The sequence below is a fragment of the Carassius auratus genome, chromosome 6, assembly GCF_003368295.1.
Source record: "Carassius auratus strain Wakin chromosome 6, ASM336829v1, whole genome shotgun sequence".
NCBI classification, from domain to species: Eukaryota; Metazoa; Chordata; class Actinopteri; order Cypriniformes; family Cyprinidae; genus Carassius; species Carassius auratus.
This window is the reverse complement of record NC_039248.1, coordinates 14,730,031-14,748,429: the sequence shown is the minus strand read 5'-3', so window position 1 is coordinate 14,748,429 and position 18,399 is coordinate 14,730,031. Positions and strand designations below refer to the sequence as shown.

The 18,399-nt window shown below is 36.3% G+C and overlaps 2 protein-coding genes across 4 annotated transcripts in view; one reads left to right on the top strand and one right to left on the bottom strand.

Annotated features, from left to right (window-relative positions):
- grb2a (growth factor receptor-bound protein 2a) overlaps window positions 1-15,015 on the bottom strand; it is a 50,414-nt gene extending 35,399 nt beyond the window's left edge. Inside the window, exons 1-3 of one of the 3 annotated variants that reach the window (XM_026263006.1) lie at window positions 14,704-15,007; window positions 14,596-14,622; window positions 10,141-10,361 (exon numbers count right to left, since the gene is read on the bottom strand). In XM_026263006.1, coding sequence (XP_026118791.1) covers window positions 10,141-10,218 — 78 coding nt within the window. In that variant the 5' untranslated portion in view covers window positions 10,219-10,361; window positions 14,596-14,622; window positions 14,704-15,007. Of the gene's footprint in view, window positions 1-10,140; window positions 10,362-14,595 lie in introns of all 3 variants that reach the window. The other 2 variants (XM_026263007.1, XM_026263005.1) reach the window with 2 other exon arrangements.
- Window positions 15,016-15,597: 582 nt separating this feature from the next.
- Window positions 15,598-17,575, top strand: mchr1a (melanin-concentrating hormone receptor 1a). Its single transcript, XM_026255777.1, has 2 exons — window positions 15,598-15,694; window positions 16,389-17,575. The coding sequence occupies exons 1-2, from the start codon at window positions 15,628-15,630 to the stop codon at window positions 17,381-17,383; spliced, it is 1,062 nt and encodes a 353-aa protein (XP_026111562.1). The 5' UTR covers window positions 15,598-15,627; the 3' UTR covers window positions 17,384-17,575.
- The last annotated feature ends 824 nt before the right edge of the window (window positions 17,576-18,399 follow it).

The window sequence follows — 18,399 nt, the reverse complement described above, 5'->3', positions numbered from 1 at the left end:
ATCCAACTCTTTAACAGTGTAAAAAACTCAGTATGCATGAATTTGCATTTCACCCCCCCTTTAACCACTAAAGAGACATCAGAGCCAGCGGCACACATCAGAAGGTCAAGCCGAGGAGAGGCTGCTCTCGGCGTATACATGAGGACTGAGCTCCCGCTGATCGCATGGAGCTCAAGTCTCCGAGATCGGCGAAACACATTTTTAAATAAAAGCTGTCTTTATAAATAAACCACATATTTGAGTTTTAATCAACTACATTCTCGCTTTAAATACTTTTAAAATTACATTTCATGACACGATAACAGTAATATTTTGAAAATGTTGATCCGAATAAATGGTGGTTGAACTCAACCAATGCTGCGTGAACTCAACCAGTCAGGATGTTTAGCGTCCAAGTCCCGCCCCTGAAGGTTCCGGAACTTTGAAAAAGTGCTACCTCGCCAGCAGGGACTCTGAGGGGCATTTTTTTTTACACAGAACTTTATTTAGTTCCTGGTTCCTGCAGTGGAAACACACCAAGTACCAGGCAAAAAAAGTCCCTATTTCCTAGGTAAAGTTCCTGCGGTGGAAATACGGCTATAGCAAAAATTTAACAACAGAACACACTGTTGCCTTGTGACCCAGTTGTTGGCAGTAATTCGGTTGTTAAGTGATGACGTAAGAAGCGCTGTTTCCGGGTCCAAGCCTCAACTCACTTCACTTGAGAATACGACCTCAGCAGCCGTTTATGAGCACTGTTTATTCATATTAATCATTTAAGCTAAACGCTTTCAAACTTACGGTATACACTACAGTCTCCCTGCTCACAGCGTCCCAAACACAAATAATTTTTATATGTTTTTTTTATATTTATATTTTCATTGTCTGGCTATCTGGGACTTCGGTATGGAGTTAAAGGTTAAGATTATAACTTTTTCGCTAATATTCTATTACATTGTGAGTTTATATTAGCACCTTTTGTTGTTTTCTCATGGTAACTGATAGAGTGTTTGGACCCGGAAGCGCTGCTACGTGACGTCAGACTTAACAAGCGATTAGAAAAAAAATTATTTTCTCTGGAGCTACTTTCTGTGCAACACTGTCAAATCAACGTGTGCAACATGGAAGTCACTGAGCGGACTGATGTACTGCTGAACCAGTTTAGCATCCAGTTGCTGGCTCATGTTCCTTCATCCACACTCAGATCTCTTAGGGAAGATCACTGAGTAACTGTTCCAGGACCATTGTCTCACCAATCTCATCCTCTGTATGCAGCTCAGGCCTCACCTAACGATAGTACAAGTTCCAAATGATAAGTTTCAGATTGTGATTCCTCACCTGCCCAGTTAACAGGGGATCGATATAATAAATCCACTCGTCCTCTGGCCACCTCCAAGTTCTAGCCAGATGCTTAAAGTGATGCAAAAAGTTATCAATGTCCTCCCCCTGCAACTTTGGCTCTGTTTGTAGCATCGGCTGGCTGCTGGCCCCCTTGTCGGTTGGTCAGTAGCGCTCTCTCTGTTAATCTGTACATTTGCGATGAGCTGCCATTGGGAGCTCCATCTGTTGGCTCTCCACATCACTCAACCTCTCAGTTGGCTGGACAGCTTGCAGAATAGACTGCTGTAGACTTTGTAGCTCCAGAAGGTAATGTTGCTCTCTCTGCTCTTGAGTGCTCATAAAATCAAGCATCACAGCATACATCCCACCTTCAGATGATGCAGCAGGAGAGAGGGTCTGACTTGAGGTGACGTGGACTTGAGACGAACGGTTGGGAGATCTTCCTCTCTCTCCTCCCCTGTTGACAGAGTCCTAGGCTAGGGCTGGGTATTGTTAAAAATCTTTCGGTCCGGTGCCAATTTCGATACCTCAGTTTCGATACTGGTTCCTAACTATACTTTTTCCAATACCATATGCTTTAAAATCCATTTCAACATCAACACAAATACATTAAACTTTTATTTTTCACCTTAATTAAAAACTAATTCTGGTAACACTTCACACTCAGGATAAAATTATTAATACAACTGGTTGTGCTTTTTGGATAGGGGTGCGCCAGCAGACACTCAGGATTGGTATCAATCCTTACTTGGCCAAAATTAACAAAAAAGAGAAACCTTTTTGCAACCACATGAACATATTATAAATAAATAAACAAATGGTATTGTGTACAGGCTAATATTGAACCAACTAAAATCCAAAGGAATGTAAAAAAAACTATTATAGTGCAAAATCAAACTGTCTTTGCGTCTTTGTGTGGACATTTTCCCTCTTGCTGCCAGTGTGAAGGGATTGGCACCTTCTGGTATTGTCTTCCTCTTCCTAATATCAGGATGGAACGATGCAGAGGCTAATGTGAAGGGGGAAATAACAGCGCTAACGCTACAGCAACCGACTAGCAGCACAAGCTAACATACATAAAGTGGTGGTCAACGTCATGGGGATGCATTCGGTTTAAGTTGTGAAATTCAGGGGCGGACTGGGACCAAAAACTGGTCCTGGACTTTCTGGCCCACAGCAGCCCACCACTTTATGACGCAAAAGCCCCTGTTTTGATGTCATTTTTTAATTTAATATTTAAGTATACAGTTTGGGATTTTAACCAATAGGGCAACTGATCCTCCATTAAAAAAGAAAAAAAAGAACAGCAGCTGTTCATTTAGCGACTCATAGTGAGTGATACATGCTCATCAAGACACAAAGATTCTCCTAGAACTCACACTTTGCATTCAGTTAACAGATCCATATGAATCATGCATGGAATAGAAGTTTATAAACTCAAACGATAGCTTTATGTGCTTTACAGATGAACTTGAAGTCTTTATTCATTCGAGATGTTCAATAATAGATCATCTTTGGCTCGGTAATACAAGTTCATTGGTTGCAATACTCTTATCGCATATGTTGCACTTTGCTGACTCAGCATCCACTTTTATAAAGTGTAGCCACACTTTAGACCTCTTTCGTATTGTAAAATGGAAAGGTTTTTAGAAAAAACAACTACACTTGTGTTGTGTGACTGCGAGTATCTTCAGAAATCCTCCCCGTCACGTCATGTGGTGGTGGACAGCCAATTACAGCGAATTTAGGTCCTTACATGCACGTATGCCACAAGCTCACACAGACACAGCTGCTTGGCAAAAAAAAAAAAAAAAAACGGCCGCTTGGGTTTTGGAACCGAAATTTGGCACCGAAAGATAAATCATTTTTCAATACTCAATAGTTCAATTCAATACTACTGAAGTTTTTCGTTTGTTACCATGAAGGCATCAAAGACTGAATGCATGGATCCAATATAATGATGCACTTTCACCACTGTTTATGTTCACTTAAGACATAACCGACTGTGCTCAGGAGAATACTTGCCGAGACAGTTATTTTGAGATAATTTTGTGTTTATGTGTTCATTCAGATGCAAGGATATGTGCAAGAAGAAATAATTTTATGTACGCACATTATCTGAAACGCAGCTCTGTGCGTGCTTTGAATGACTGTGTGTGCAGCTCAAAAGCAATTTGAATGGTGTAAAACATTTAAATAGGCAAGACACGTGTAAATGATAAACTATTATCAGTGTTATCAACAAAATTAAAAATTAAAAGGAAGGACAACTTCAAAATATATATGTGTTTGTGTAGTTATGCACGGTGTGGATCATTGTCAGGATGGAGATGGAGTATATATATTTGAGTGTATGTGAAACCAGTATAAGACATGTCCAGGTATTCGGTAATGCAATATATCACGATAATGAACATGCACAATATTTATTTTGTGGGCACTTAAAAATACTGAGAATAACTATTTATAAAAAATTATGCACAACACCACAGCTCATGGCGGAGCACATGAGAGATGCTCTGAATGAAAGCAAATTCACTCTGACAGCTGAAGGCACTAAACATAATACCTGTTACCCTGGAAACCTGTAAATAAAGCAGCTGCGCTTCTTTCTAAAACACATTTAAATTATTTAAATAGCCATTCAGATTTGTGTATTCGCTATGGTGTTCATCACAGCGCCAAATATTTAGACTTAATAGACTATTTTCTTGTTTTGGAATACAACATTTTGATTCTTTATTGTTCAGTCACACTTTACATTCATTGGCTTCATTGGTTAACATTAGTTAATTCATTAGTTAACATAAACTGCCAATGAAAAAATCTTCAAAACATTCATTAATCTTGGGTAATTCCAATATTTAATAACACGTTGTTAAAATCAAAAGTTGGAACTGTGTTATTTTTATGATTTAACATGAACTAAAATAAGTTGTTGTTTTTTTTTCAACAAAGATTAATAACTTCTGTACCAAATGTAGCTATTGCTCATTGTGAATGTTAATGCATTAACTAAGATTAACTAACAAGATCTTATTGTAAAGTGATACCTATTAGTCTTTATAATTATTTTTCACTTTAGGCTATGTTCACACTGCAGGCTGTAACGACCCAATTACGATTTTTTTGCCCCTATGCGACCTGTATCTGATCTTTTCATGACAGTCTGAACGTCACAGATCCGATCTTTTCAAATGTGACCCAGGCCACTTGGATATGTGGTCCTGAATCCGATACGTATCCGATCTTTTGAAATGCGACCTCCATCTGAACGGCCAAGCCACATGTATCAGACCCGTACGTCACTGATATGCTACAAACGCCATAATTCTGCGTTGAAGTAACGTTAGGCGGGAACGAGAAGAGCCACTCACATCAGTATCCCACCACTCCTGCATGTGACTCCACACCCACACGTTTCTCTGTACCGACATTACTAACACCGCTCCACAAAACGCCATGGCCAAAAACCTTCTTGTTAATTTTCTTCTTAAAATGAGAAGATTGTAATTGTGCTGGCTCCGTTGGTGAAATAACTTTAATATTGCAAAAAGAGCTCCGCTGTTGACTACACTGTTGGTGACATCCATGCTTAACGTTAACTACTTCCGCTAACAACGAGTGACGTCGTTCACCGTTGAGTTCTCTTCTGCTCATGCGGGTCACTTCTGGGTCATTTCACGTTCACACAGAAGATCACAAAAGGTCGCATTTAATTGGAAATGTGAACGGTCTTGCAAAAAAATCGAATTTTTTCAAAAAATCGGAATTGAGCATTAAGCCCTGCAGGTGTGAATGTAGCCTTAGTCTGTGTGGAAAAAAAATTGCTATACAATTTTTTGTGTGTTTATTGCTTTATTGTTTTTAAATGTTAAATTATTTTTGCTATAAGAAAAATGTTATTAAACCTGTTATATTGTATCATGAAAACACTTTTTACCAGCCAAAATTTCAATATCGTGATAACACCGTATACCGTAATAAAATCATTAGCAATTAATTGCAACATGAAAATTTAAAACCGGCATATCCCTAATCAGTGTTGTGTGTGTGCACCCACATAGCCTCAGCAGGGAATTACAGCGGAGGAGTGAGGTATGTGCATTGTGTATGTGCTGCGCTTACTGAGAGGGACATGTCACTCTGTCACAGGTGTGCATTATTTTTTATATTTCAGTAGTCATTAATTATTCCCTACACATTCAATTGAGACTGCAAATTCACAACTCTACTGATAAAATATAGATTATTTTGCCTTTGCAATGTAGCTTCCATAAATTGCTCAGTAAAAAAAAATGGCTGAAATCCTGAGATAGTATACAATCCCATAATTGCTTTATATCTGTCCAAGTATTTTTTTTTTTTGCATTTTTGAATGACTCATCAGAGACACGACTGTCATGACCAAACTGACCAAACCCAGGTCCACTTGGTGTTTTCTACAAACCTCTTCCAAACTCTTCTATCCACCTTTGGAAGTTAAAGACCACTATATCTGAGCCATATCTTGGTCTTCAATTATAATTAATTATATATATTTTCCCTTTGAGCTAATTATTAAAAATATTTATATTTGTTTTTCACTGGGAAAATGAAATACAGATTTGAAGGAAAGGAAGAGCAAAAGATATGTGTGAGCCATGAGGAATCCTCTTATTTTGCAGGTGACATTATTTGATGCAACTCCTTTGAATGCAGAATCAAATCTCAAAAAACCAGGAAAGTAGGGCAAAAAATATGCAAATATGTCAGTCGCAAATATGACATACAGCAAAAACTTGTTACACTGCCCTCGGGGGAAGTGTGGGGGAAGCACCAAAATCACAAGACACCCTGCAAAAAGACAAGTTCCCTGGAGTCAGAGGTTCAAAACGGAATCCAAAGAGAAGATCAAATCCTATCCTACAGTCAGGAGACTGATACAGTAATTAGCCAGGATTTCTAGGCCAACCTAACCGAGTCTTGGGGATATTCTCAACATATTAGAAGCAAATGCTGTTATCCCATGGGATATGTTTAGGCTGTTATTCTCTCTTTTTAGTGAAGATGATTCTCAGTTTGTCACAACTCATAGAGAACAGCAAAATGTGAACATTCCTCTATACAAGATACAGGTTTCCAATTCTGTTACTTCAACTATGTACGTTTGGTAACATAGAATTGTAAAATAAATAAAATACCACTTATTCAAACAACTTCTCATATCACCATGGCATATTATTTCAGCTAAGTAATTGCTAATTATATTCATGATCTTACTAGTTATAAAATGTTGTATTCTTTGGCTATTTATAAGAAAAAAAATGCATGCAAGCAGTTCTAAACGTGTTTTAAGGACAAAAATTGTCTCAAAATAAAACACCTAAATAATAACTTATAATGGATTGTTGAATTATTGAAAATAATTCTGAGCTTTTACTTTCTGTATGGGGTAAAGTCAATGCAGAATATAGGCAACAACCAGAGACAGAGGTCTGGTATCCCTCTCTTTAAACTTATTTTTAATATGATAAATTGTAATTATGATATATGATAAGAAAATTTGATAGTGTCACTGAGCATAATTAGCCTGGTAATACCAGACTCTGCTACTTCACTTTGCTTCGTAGACAGAGTCTGGAATGGCATAATAGAGAAGTGTTTTCTCTCTCGCTAGGGGGCGCTTGTCTGAAGTTTAAAATCACTGGTTACACGTAGCCAATCAGATACGTTTAGTTATGACGTTTGTTATGTGCCTGTACAGCCGCATCGAAGCACAGACATCATGCTTCGAACTCAAATCTATGATTGAACTTCCACTGTAAACCTGTTGTTAACACATGTTGATGCGAGCGAAATACCTGAGTGAACATGGCTGTAAACGACTTTTGCAGTTTGAAAAAGAGTTGAATGTTCTCCATAACAGAGCGAATTGCATCCCGTGTCTCGTTTCCCATTTCCGCGCTCGTTTCGGTTTTCGATTTCTCTAACCTACAATGTAAAACTCGGCGCTAAGCATCTACGTCACGGCTCTCAGCCCGCCCTCTGTTCGTTGATTGGCCCGGCTGTTTCCAGACCGGTGGCAAACAGAAAGCTCTGGTGCTGTATCAGACTGAGTACAGAAGCGAAATGAAATTGAGTGGAAGTAGGAAGTCTGACGTAGTCAGGCTAGAGCATAATGCCACAAATGAACAATGTTTTTGCCAAGATAGTTAGTTCATTAGAGGCTCTAAAATTAAGATTTAGAAGATGATAAAAATATGAATTTCATTACATCATAGCTCAAGGGTTTCTTTGAGAGATGGTCCTTCATTGACCCTCTGCAGGAGTTCAACTTGGCCCAGTATCCCAATCCCTTCATTTGCATGCCAAATACTTGGGCAAATTTGAAGTAAAATCGGGGTGAAGGGCAGTGCGATCATATTCAAGTTGGTAGAATTCAGAAGCACGGAGCACTTATGTATGCTGCTGATTAAAAGTTGTCTAGAACACTGAGAATGATGTGCAGTTTTGAAGCCTTATATTTAGCTGGATGAAAGTTCCAGGGGGCAAGAATAGCTGATCCATGGCCTAAATTAAATTACAGCAGGATGGCAAGCAGTCCTGAATCCAGTCCAAAATCTTTTGGATGGAGCTGAACCCTTTAGGGGTGGGTGATTTGGGGGAGTCTGAGTTGCTAGGGTGACTGACCTTGGTTCAGAAGCAGGATTCGTTTTTTCCAAAAGACATGCTCACCATAACTACATTTATTCAATCAAAAATACAGTAAAAATAGGAATATTGTGAAATATTATTGTCATTTAAAATAACTGTTTTTATTGAAATATATTTTAAGATATAATTTACTTCTATGATGGCTAAGTTGTTTTTAGCCAGTCTTTAGTGTCGCAAGATCTTTCAGAAATCATTCTTATATGCTGATTTGCGATTTCAGTAGAATTTCTTGTTGTTATCAGTTGAAAGTAGCTTATTATGTGCCTATTATTTTTTTGTGGAAACTAGAAACTGTGATGATTTCTTAAAGATTCACTGATAATTAAAAGTTCAAAAGAACACTGTCACTTTTGCATACTGTTTATTGCTTGACCTGCTTTTATGTCTTTGTAATTTGTGCCTGCTTGTCTGTTTCAATTTTGTACCACCTTGTTTGTTTGTCTAAGCTCTTGCTTAAGCCTTGTATTAATTGCAATGTATTTATTGATGTATGCCAATTAATAACTGGCTGGGGACTACAGCTGGAAATTAGCCGTAGAGGCTAAAGCTGCTCTTTTGATTAAAAGAGGTTGTCCACATTACTATAAACCAATAAAGTAAAGTAAAGTAAAGTAACTTTTGATCAATTTAAAGCAGTCTTGATGAATAAAAGTATACATTTATTTGTAAAAAATAAATAAGAAATCTTACAGGCACCAAATTTTGAAAACTGGTATATGCTACTTGCAAATTACTTGCAGGTAAGTAGGTCTATATAATATCAAGAGAAAACATTTTTATTAATATTAATGAAAGTTGTCTGGCCTCCACAGTCATCGGACCTGAACCCAATCGAGATGGTTTAGGGGTGCGCTGGACCGCAGACAGAAGGCAAAAGGGCCAACAAGTGCTAAGCATCTCTCGGGGAACTCCTTCAAGACTGTTGGAAGACCATTTCAGGTGACTACCTCTTGAAACTCATCAAGAGAATGCCAAGAGTGTGCAAAGCAGTAATCAAAGCAAAAGGTGCCTACTTTGAAGAACCTAGAATATGACATATTTTCAGTTGTTTCACACTTTTTTGTTATGTATATAATTCCACATATAATTCCACATGTTAATTCATAGTTTTGATGCCTTCAGTGTGAATCTACAATTTTCATAGTCATGTATATATATATATCAGAGCCTAAATTAAATATTTTATGGCCTCAAAGCTAACTCATATGACTAAACCTTTATTTCAAATTGATTAACGTTTGTTCAGTTTAAAGCAGATAAGGTTACAAGACACCCAATTTCACAATGCTGAGAAAGTGACACAAATAAAACTGACTTGACATCACTGCTCATCCACAATCAATGCTATATATTTCTGATACTGATTAAAGTTGATACTTAAAATTAGGTATGCAATGATTAACTGCAAGCTGGTTGAAAATCGATTCAAATATGTGACAATTCAAATCAGTTGAGATGCTAAACAAATTCTGATTTAAACATAAACAGTCAAACCATTTAGTTTTTGGTTCAAATTTTTGAAATTATACAGTTCTCATTTAGATAAAAAGCTGCTCATGTTGCATGTACTGTATGCAGCATCCTTGTTCTAATTTTAACTGGAAACAGTACATGAAAAGCCTTATTTTCTTCATATGAAAAGATTATTTTATTTTTGTTACTTTTTTTATTTTGGTATTGTTTTAAAATTTCAATTTAGTTTTGTTATTTACATTTACATTATATTTAAATTTGGTTGTTTAGCAGACACCTTTTTCAAAGAATCTCACAAATGAGGACAACAGAATCGATCAAAACCAACAAAAGAGCAGTGCTATTTTAGTACATTATTACAGTGTTATATTTAAATTACACAAAAAACGTGCAGCATTTTGTCCAAGCCATAATAAAAGGAAATTTGTCCAGAAATCTAATTTTCGTAAAAAAATAAAATAAAATAATAATAATAATAATAATAACAATTGAGTGAATGTTACACCCCTATTTAAAATGTAAAGTCTGTAACCATTTATCGGAACAGGTCAAAAAGATAAACTATAGATTTCTGTAGACATCAGGTTCCTCATAGATTGATTATACAGAAATACAGGAATGAAAAATGCACAAGTAAAAAATGCCTCTTACCTTTAAAATCTCTCCTCGCTTGAAACTTAATTCATCATCAGCGGTAGCTTTGAAATCGTATTTAGCTATTGCCTCCATGGCATGGGCTGTGTGGATGTGAGACAGATATAAAGCTCCAGAAGGAAGTGCTTCTATAGGAAGAATATAATAGTCTCCTAATATCTGTCCTTGTCACTGCTGACCGTGGAGTGACAGATCTTCCTTGTCTGGGTTCTGTCAACCTGCAGACATACATAAAGATTTGAAGCAAATTTAGATATCTATGGACGAAGCATCAGGCATTAGAGAAAAACATATATTCTCTCTTTTAAAAAGGGCTGGTATGAAGCAGCTGTGCAATGTACGCATATATAAAGGGAACGGAATAACTGGGTCGAGCTGACGTTTTCTTGCAACTGACTATGAGCCAATAAGAGGAATCAGATGTAATGTGGGGTGTCTTGGGTGATACTGGATGCTAGTGAAAGCTTGAGTCATGCAGACCTGACACACTGATTGAAATACAGAAGTCACAACAAAGGGCTTACATGTTAACTAATTACAATAACAAACAATTTCTTAATTCCTGAGAGAGAGGCATCATTATAGACATTCATGTCAAGATCAGGTTGCTTTTAAACTATTGGTTTAAGTTTTGATCCATACAAGTGATTCAAATCGTCTGAATCGACTCACTAAGATGCTTATTCAGTGCAAGTGTTTGAGTCAACTGATTTGTTAAAAAGTAATCTACAAATCTAATAAGAAGCTCTGGTGAGAGAGTTTTACTTGTTTACTGACAAAAAAACAGATCATTCAACATTACTAACTGAAAAAATGACAAGCCCCTTCTCCTTTAGTTGGTCAGCAGATCCTTATTATTGAAAAAAAGGCCAATTACTTCAAATTCAGATCGTTTGCGAATTGTAATCTAAGTCGATGGATCAGTAATCCACCGAGTCTTGTTCAGTAAAGGAACATACTCGTTCAAACCAATGAAAATTCTCCCTCCAAAAAGCCCACACTCTAATGATATTTGCACCTGCTTATAATCCATCTGAGGCAGAAAATAACACCAATGGAGTCACAATATGAGAACGATTATGGAAAGCCGTTTTAACATTTAATCAATTAACCATACTAGTATTGTAATGCTATTAGTACTTCTTTTTTAGATACTAGTATATTTTCCATATAAGTACTATAGTTCTTATTAGCTAATAATTATTTAGCTACCAGTGTTTATTCTTTAGGTACTAGTGTGTGTTTTTTTTAAATTACTAGTACTTTTTCATTATATACTAATTCTTATTCATTAAAAAGCTTAATTTCAGCCTTTTAGCCCCAAGATATCCGGAACTTAATAGACACAAGTTTTAAAATTTGCATTTCTGCCCAGTATGGTTATCACAATATTAATGAGGCAACAATATATAGGAGGAGCTTAGACAGGAAACGAAAACAAGGAGACGGATATACTTTTTTGAGAAAACCATGTAGAAAAAAACTAAATAATTTGTACACAATAGGGCTGTGTATCACCAGCCAAGTTACAATACGATACGTATCACGATACATAGGGCAAGATACGATACGTATCACGATAATGTTACAAACTGTGTATGCAGGCGTGAGAGTCAGACGTGCGAGGAGGATAATAAATCAAAAGAGGAGTTTAATGAACATCAATAACTTCAACAGAGGTAACATAGACAATCGCGGACAGGGAAGAACTAAACAAACAGGGTTTTAAACACAATGGAGGTAATCTGGGGAATGGAGAACAGGTGGGGATGAATCAATTAACCAAACAAAATACGGGACATGACCAAAATAAGGAAACATAAAAGGAACAGAAAGTCCATGAAGTAACAGATACATGACTGCACTGGATTTTACCTCAGAAGAATTTTGTATAACATATGGTTATGAAACCCTGCATACTTTAGGGCCAGTGCTAACTATAAGTTGACCTCTGCATTATGAAGGGCCTCCATAACTGTACCACATAACAAAACAGGTAATGGCATATGTTTCATGTTTACATTGGGCTCTCCCCACCAGTCACAACATTAGAATGTACTAGTTCTAATACATTTACATTCTAATGTACTCGTATTGATATATTTAAAATCATCATATACATTTTAAAAATAAAATACAAATAAGAAGTAAACTACAAATAAGTTCTAAACTAATGCGCTTCTGTATCTACTGCACACGTTCAGTCACTCTCAGATCACGGTGCGTCAGACATTAGGGAACAAACTTTTTAGTGCTGCTAAATGAAATAGCTTAATCGCTCAAGAGCTACATTATCTTTCTCAACAAGGAGCTGGTCACAACATTGTTTCTAAAGGAATTAAAGCCACAGCTTCACCGTTATTAGAAAAACATGGCAAAATTGTGGTTATTCATACATTCACAGCCCCTCTATCTCTGTCTTGCTTGGGTAAATAAACACTTGATAACAATATAATAAGTGGAGATCGCTAAACTGAAAGCTAACTGGTGTTTTCATAAAGCAAGCACGTTTAAAGTGAAGAGAGATCGCGTGCCAGGTTGACAAAGAAAAGTAACACTTGGCAGAAATTTCCGTATTGCACAACTGAGAAGCTCTTTTTCAGGGATTACGTCTCTTTATATCAGGCAACCCAGTTGTGTTCCTCTGTAGCCAGTAGGGCTGTCAAAATTGCTCAAACATGACGTTCGAATATTCCCTCTAGATAAAACACTTTTCGAACTATTCGAACATCTAGTTGCGCATGTCATCAATGACGTGCATTACGTCAATAACATTCTGAGGATTTTCTGAGGAAATCCAAATCTTAAATCCTCAACCACATCACAACTTTTTGGGGTGAATTATGTCTTATTCCTCTCATCGCAAAGCAAACAGTAAAATAAAAAAATAATTAAACAGTCTCCCTGCGTTGTCTTCTGTTGTGTGGGTGTACTCAAGCCGCGCGCTTCAGTAAAACATTAAAATTCGAATAGCGCGTTCAGCACGGGGGCGTGGTCGCATTAGAAGATAATGAAGGGAGACGTGAAAATCTCTGTGATGATACGTCATCTATATTGATGTATCGAACACAGCACTAGTACACAAGCACATTGACAACTTATTTTTTTAAGTTTTGTAAACACTGTAAACACAGTACAGTGTAAACATAGTAGCCTAATGTGTTTGTTGGTCACTTTAAGAGTGACCTCTGGAGACACGATGGAGATAAGACAACAGTTTTATTATCTATTATTTTCCTCTTTTTCCTGTAGTAAAAAACAATAAATATCATATCAGAGCTAGTTCGTTACCTTCTTTGCATATAGCACTGGTGCTACAGACACAGAATGTTTATACATTAAGGTTCTGTACAGGGAACACAAAATTCAAACCTTATAGTTTGCAAACAAATGTTTCTTTTTTTAAATGACAAAAATGAAAAATAATAATAATAATAATAATAATAATAATAATAAAAGTTTGCTGTACTTGTAGCGCTGCACAATTTGGCCAAATATTTTAAAACATTAAACAAAATAAGCAACATTCCTTTTGTAATAAAGCTATTTCACCATAATATACAAAAAAAAATAAAAAAATACACTTCTCTACAATGGAGAAAAAACATAATGATTTGCAAATGTTTACCTCAGAAAGTTATGATTTTTAGCCTGAAGATATTGAGATATTGATATCTCAATGATGGATCCCCATAGATGTTTTTCACTATTGAAATAAGTACTAGTATCTAATGAAAAAGCACTAGTACCTAATGAATAAGCAGTAGTACCTAATCAAAATATACTCCATAAGTGCTTGTAACTTTACAAAAGACACTAGTACCTAAAAAATAATCAGTAGTAATGACTATTAATAGTTAGTACTTTTACTTAATGGAAAAGATAGTAGTGTCTTAAAATAAAAAGGACTAGAACAGTAAATTAGAGCAGTTTGTGTATTAAATGTTAAACTGGCTTGCCATAGAACGATTCACCTAAAAGATTTGCTCATTCCACTATTCGACTCAGCTAGTGATGCAACATTCTAGCACTTTGCTGTTATAATGATGCAGTCAATACACTACAAACATGCAACGAAGACTGACCTCCGGGCAGCTCGTCCTAACTTAATTCAAGTAGCCCAGGATGTCAGTTACGTCGACTTTTAGACAGCTTCGTTGATTATGATAGGAGCAATATAGTTCGTCTACAGTTCCGTATGTAAATAGTTTGGGTTAGAAGAACGGATTAGTTTATGATAATGCTGTTATGGTGAAGATGCGATTTGTTTTGATACCAAACTTTTAAACCTTGTGAAGCATATACAAACACCACTAGAATTTCCTTCGCAATTTTTATTTTTCCTAAATCTAATCTTACAATTATTATTTTGTTTTACCAATCTGACTGAAAAGGAGTCGAACATTAGTTACAATGCAACTATCTGCTGATTAGATAAGGAAAAACACTTACTGCAGACCGTCTCCCTGTCCGACCCCTCTTACGCAGTGAAATAAAGAACTAACGTTACATAGAAATACCGGATTTTAACAACAGTAAAATCATGTTTATAGGGCTTACGTTTGCAGTTAATTTTCCTGACTCCGGAGTAACGTTAGCTCCGGGAAAAGCAAGCGGGTAGTTAATTTCCGCTTCCTTCGTGTTACGGTCCGCAAAGATGGAAAGGTCCAAACATAAAGTTCACACACTGAATTAACAGTGAAGCTATCAACAGTGCACCATAGATCAGAAATTTGAGTCAAATGCGCTTATCCTCTTATCTAAACCTTTTAATCTCGCCTTGAAAACTGCAGTACAGATCGGTACTGCAAGAAAACAGAAGAGAATGGTTTTTCCAGTTCTCTATGAGAATAATGCAGCATGACACACAGATGAACGTAGTGGCATCTAGTGGATAAATAGTGACATTGCTGGACCTCATAATTCAGATAAATTTCTGGCTGCAGAACCCAATTTACAGTACATTTGAGTAATAATCCACATCAACTCTTGTTGGGTTGGTGCAGTAGTTAGGAAACACAAACAGACCCACACAAGACTCGCATCAATATCTGAACAACTGCAAACCTAAAAAAAATAAGACGAAATAGTGATGCCCTTATGTATAGGTGCAGTTGCCATTTCATAACTGGAGGTGTCATCTGGTGTCTAAGGACAGTGAGTGTTACCCATCTCTGCAGAAACACTGAGACTTGTGGATGCTGCTGCTCTTCATCTCGTGCGTCTTCAAACAAGTTTTCCGCGTTGTAGCCTAAATAAATCTGATAGCCTATTTGTAAAGCCAAATTTTTTATTAATATTTTTATTATTATTATTCATTGCATGAATCGATAAGGTATGTAATGAGTACGGTGGAAATTGTGTATAGAGTTATGCTACCATACGGTAACAAAGGTGTGACTTTCACTGTGAGACTTGAAGTTATTTGCTGCTTTGTCTGCAAAGGGAAAATGAAGATACGGCATTTCTTTCACAATATTCAACATGGATATTTCTGAAGATTCCGAAAACTCGTCTTTGCTTCTCTTTAACTCGTCGGGACTTATACCAGGTAGGCATATTTCAAGGAAACCATATTGTGGAAGTGAAGATGGAAATCCGGTTTGGTTTAGAGCAAATCAGCTATATGTCATAAGCTACTTCACGAACTGTTTTAAGGAAAAGTTATTATTATTATTATTATTATTATTATTATTATTATTATTATATAACTAATTATGTTATATGGTATGAATGCAGTCTTTCTTTCTTTCTTTCTTTCTTTCTTTCTTTCTTTCTTTCTTTCTTTCTTTCTTTCTTTCTTTTATTATGTGCATTCAATGCCATAAAAGAAGATTTTTGATACCACAAAGAACCATTCAGTCAAAGGTACTTTAAAGAACCATCTCTTTCTTACCTTTTTATAATCTGAAGAATCTTCTTTTGCTAAAAAGAAACTCTTGTGAAACAGAAAGGATATTTAGATGTTAAAGTTTCTTTATGGAACCATTTAAACAAAAAGGTTCTTCTATGGCATCATGAAACACCTTTATTTTTAAGTGTGGCTACCATTTCTTTTAAATTTATCACCATAACAGCTGCATGAAAATTATTTAATTTGCATAAGAATTAACAAAAAGCTGTTTAATAAATGCTCTACACCATGTCAACACTAATCTCCTTTAAGTATGTTTTTTTATGTATAATAAACGCACACACACCACATATGGATATCGTTCTTATGTGTGATTTCATTGTGTGTTTAGTGACCATGGGGGATCAGAATGGAAATGCCATCTTGCCCAGTATTTTTGGGACCATATGTTTTTTGGGCATCATTGGAAATTCTATTGTCATCTACACCATCATTAAAAAGACCAAATGCCAGGCTAAACAAACAGTACCAGACATTTTCATATTCAGTCTCTCTATTGTGGATTTGCTTTTCCTCCTCGGCATGCCTTTTCTAATTCACCAGCTCTTGGGCAACGGATCTTGGTGTTTCGGAGCCACTATGTGCAAAGTCATCTCTGCCCTAGATTCGAACAGCCAGACAGTGAGCACCTACATTCTCACAGTTATGACCTTGGACCGGTACGTGGCTACTGTCCACCCGTTCCGCTTTAACCACATCCGGACAACCTGTGTCGCCGGTGGTGTGGTGGGGATGGTGTGGGTGCTTTCTCTCATCTCCATTACTCCTGTCTTAATGTACACTGGCTTGATGCCTCTCCACAACGGCCAGGTGGGATGTGCTCTCCTGCTTCCAAATCCATCCATCAACATCTGCTGGTTCACTATCTACCAGTTTGTGCTGGCGTTCGCCCTTCCGCTCATGATTATCTGTGTGGCGTTCTTTAAAATCTTGAAGCACATGTCTACCTCAGTGGCACCTCTTCCACCAAGGAACCAACAGGTGCGCACTAAAAGTGTGACTCGGATGGCTGTGGCCATCTGTTTGGTTTTTTTCATCTGTTGGGCTCCATACTACATCCTTCAGCTTGTCCATCTGGGAATACAGAAACCCAGTGCCTCTTTTTATTATACCTATCACGTTGCTATTAGCATGGGTTATGCTAACAGCTGCATCAACCCTTTTCTTTATATAATTCTGAGTAAGACCTTTAAACGTCAGTTTATAGTGGCTATCCAGCCTGCACACAATCACTTCCGGGTCAACCCGAGCAGCACAGAGGCCACTGTGTCCCTCCGTCTGACTGCAGAATGCCAAAGACATATTCCTGCTAACACCTCAGAGTAAAATACTAAGGTTTTTTTTTTTCATTAACATAACCTAATTTTAAGAATACTATGGTTATTTCAGATGATTAAAAGCTGAAGTGTAAGTATTTAATTGAGTAATTCTTGGTCCAGTGGCAAAGATATATATTTAGGCTTATGACAAGCAAAGAAATGCCAAGAACAATAGAATGACTGACAGTCAAATGGAACAGTCAGGGTGAAGAAACTTTGAGCAGCTGTGCTTTTACATGCTGACAGATGACAGTAACCATCACTGAAAGAACACAAAACAAATGCAGCTGCATGTCATTAAAACAACATCCTGCTGCATTACTGTATATAATGTTGATTAAAGAAAATAAAATAAATATTAAAAAAAGAAAGGAAAAAAAACGAGATGAAACAAGAGATCAATATTTTGTCATGTGTGATATGCATGTATATGCATTTTCTTTATGTATTTGCATTATGTTTTTATACATCATCCCATAAGGATGAATACTGAAAAAAAAATCTGTGAATGTAAATATGTGTGAAATTGTGTTATTTGATCCACTGAAATATCACTGCAAGTTATGTAAGTTGTGTGTGTGTTTTTTTCTTTTCTTTTTTTTCTTTGTAGTGAGACAGTTACATGTAAGTGTTGAGTATGTGCTTGAAATTTTATTGTGGTGATTGTTGTTTTGACAGACACCCTTGGTATATAAGAGTCGAAAGCCAGTGTTTTTAAATCACACACAAATAAAAAATAAAAAAATGTAAAAAAAAACTTGCCATATGTTGTTAAGCATTAATATAAGATATAATTTATATTACTATTTTTTTCTTTTTTCGGTGAAACAATCAATATACTGTAAAACATACAATTTCATTATTTAATCCCAGATAAAAAATTGACACTCTCTGTTATGCCATTAATATCAATCAAATGTACTTTTTTTCTGTTGTATGTACTTTGATCTGTTATATTGTAGATTGTTTGCTTGTCTTGAATCACTTGAGAATGTGTACTTAAAAAGTAATGCTAGTTTAATA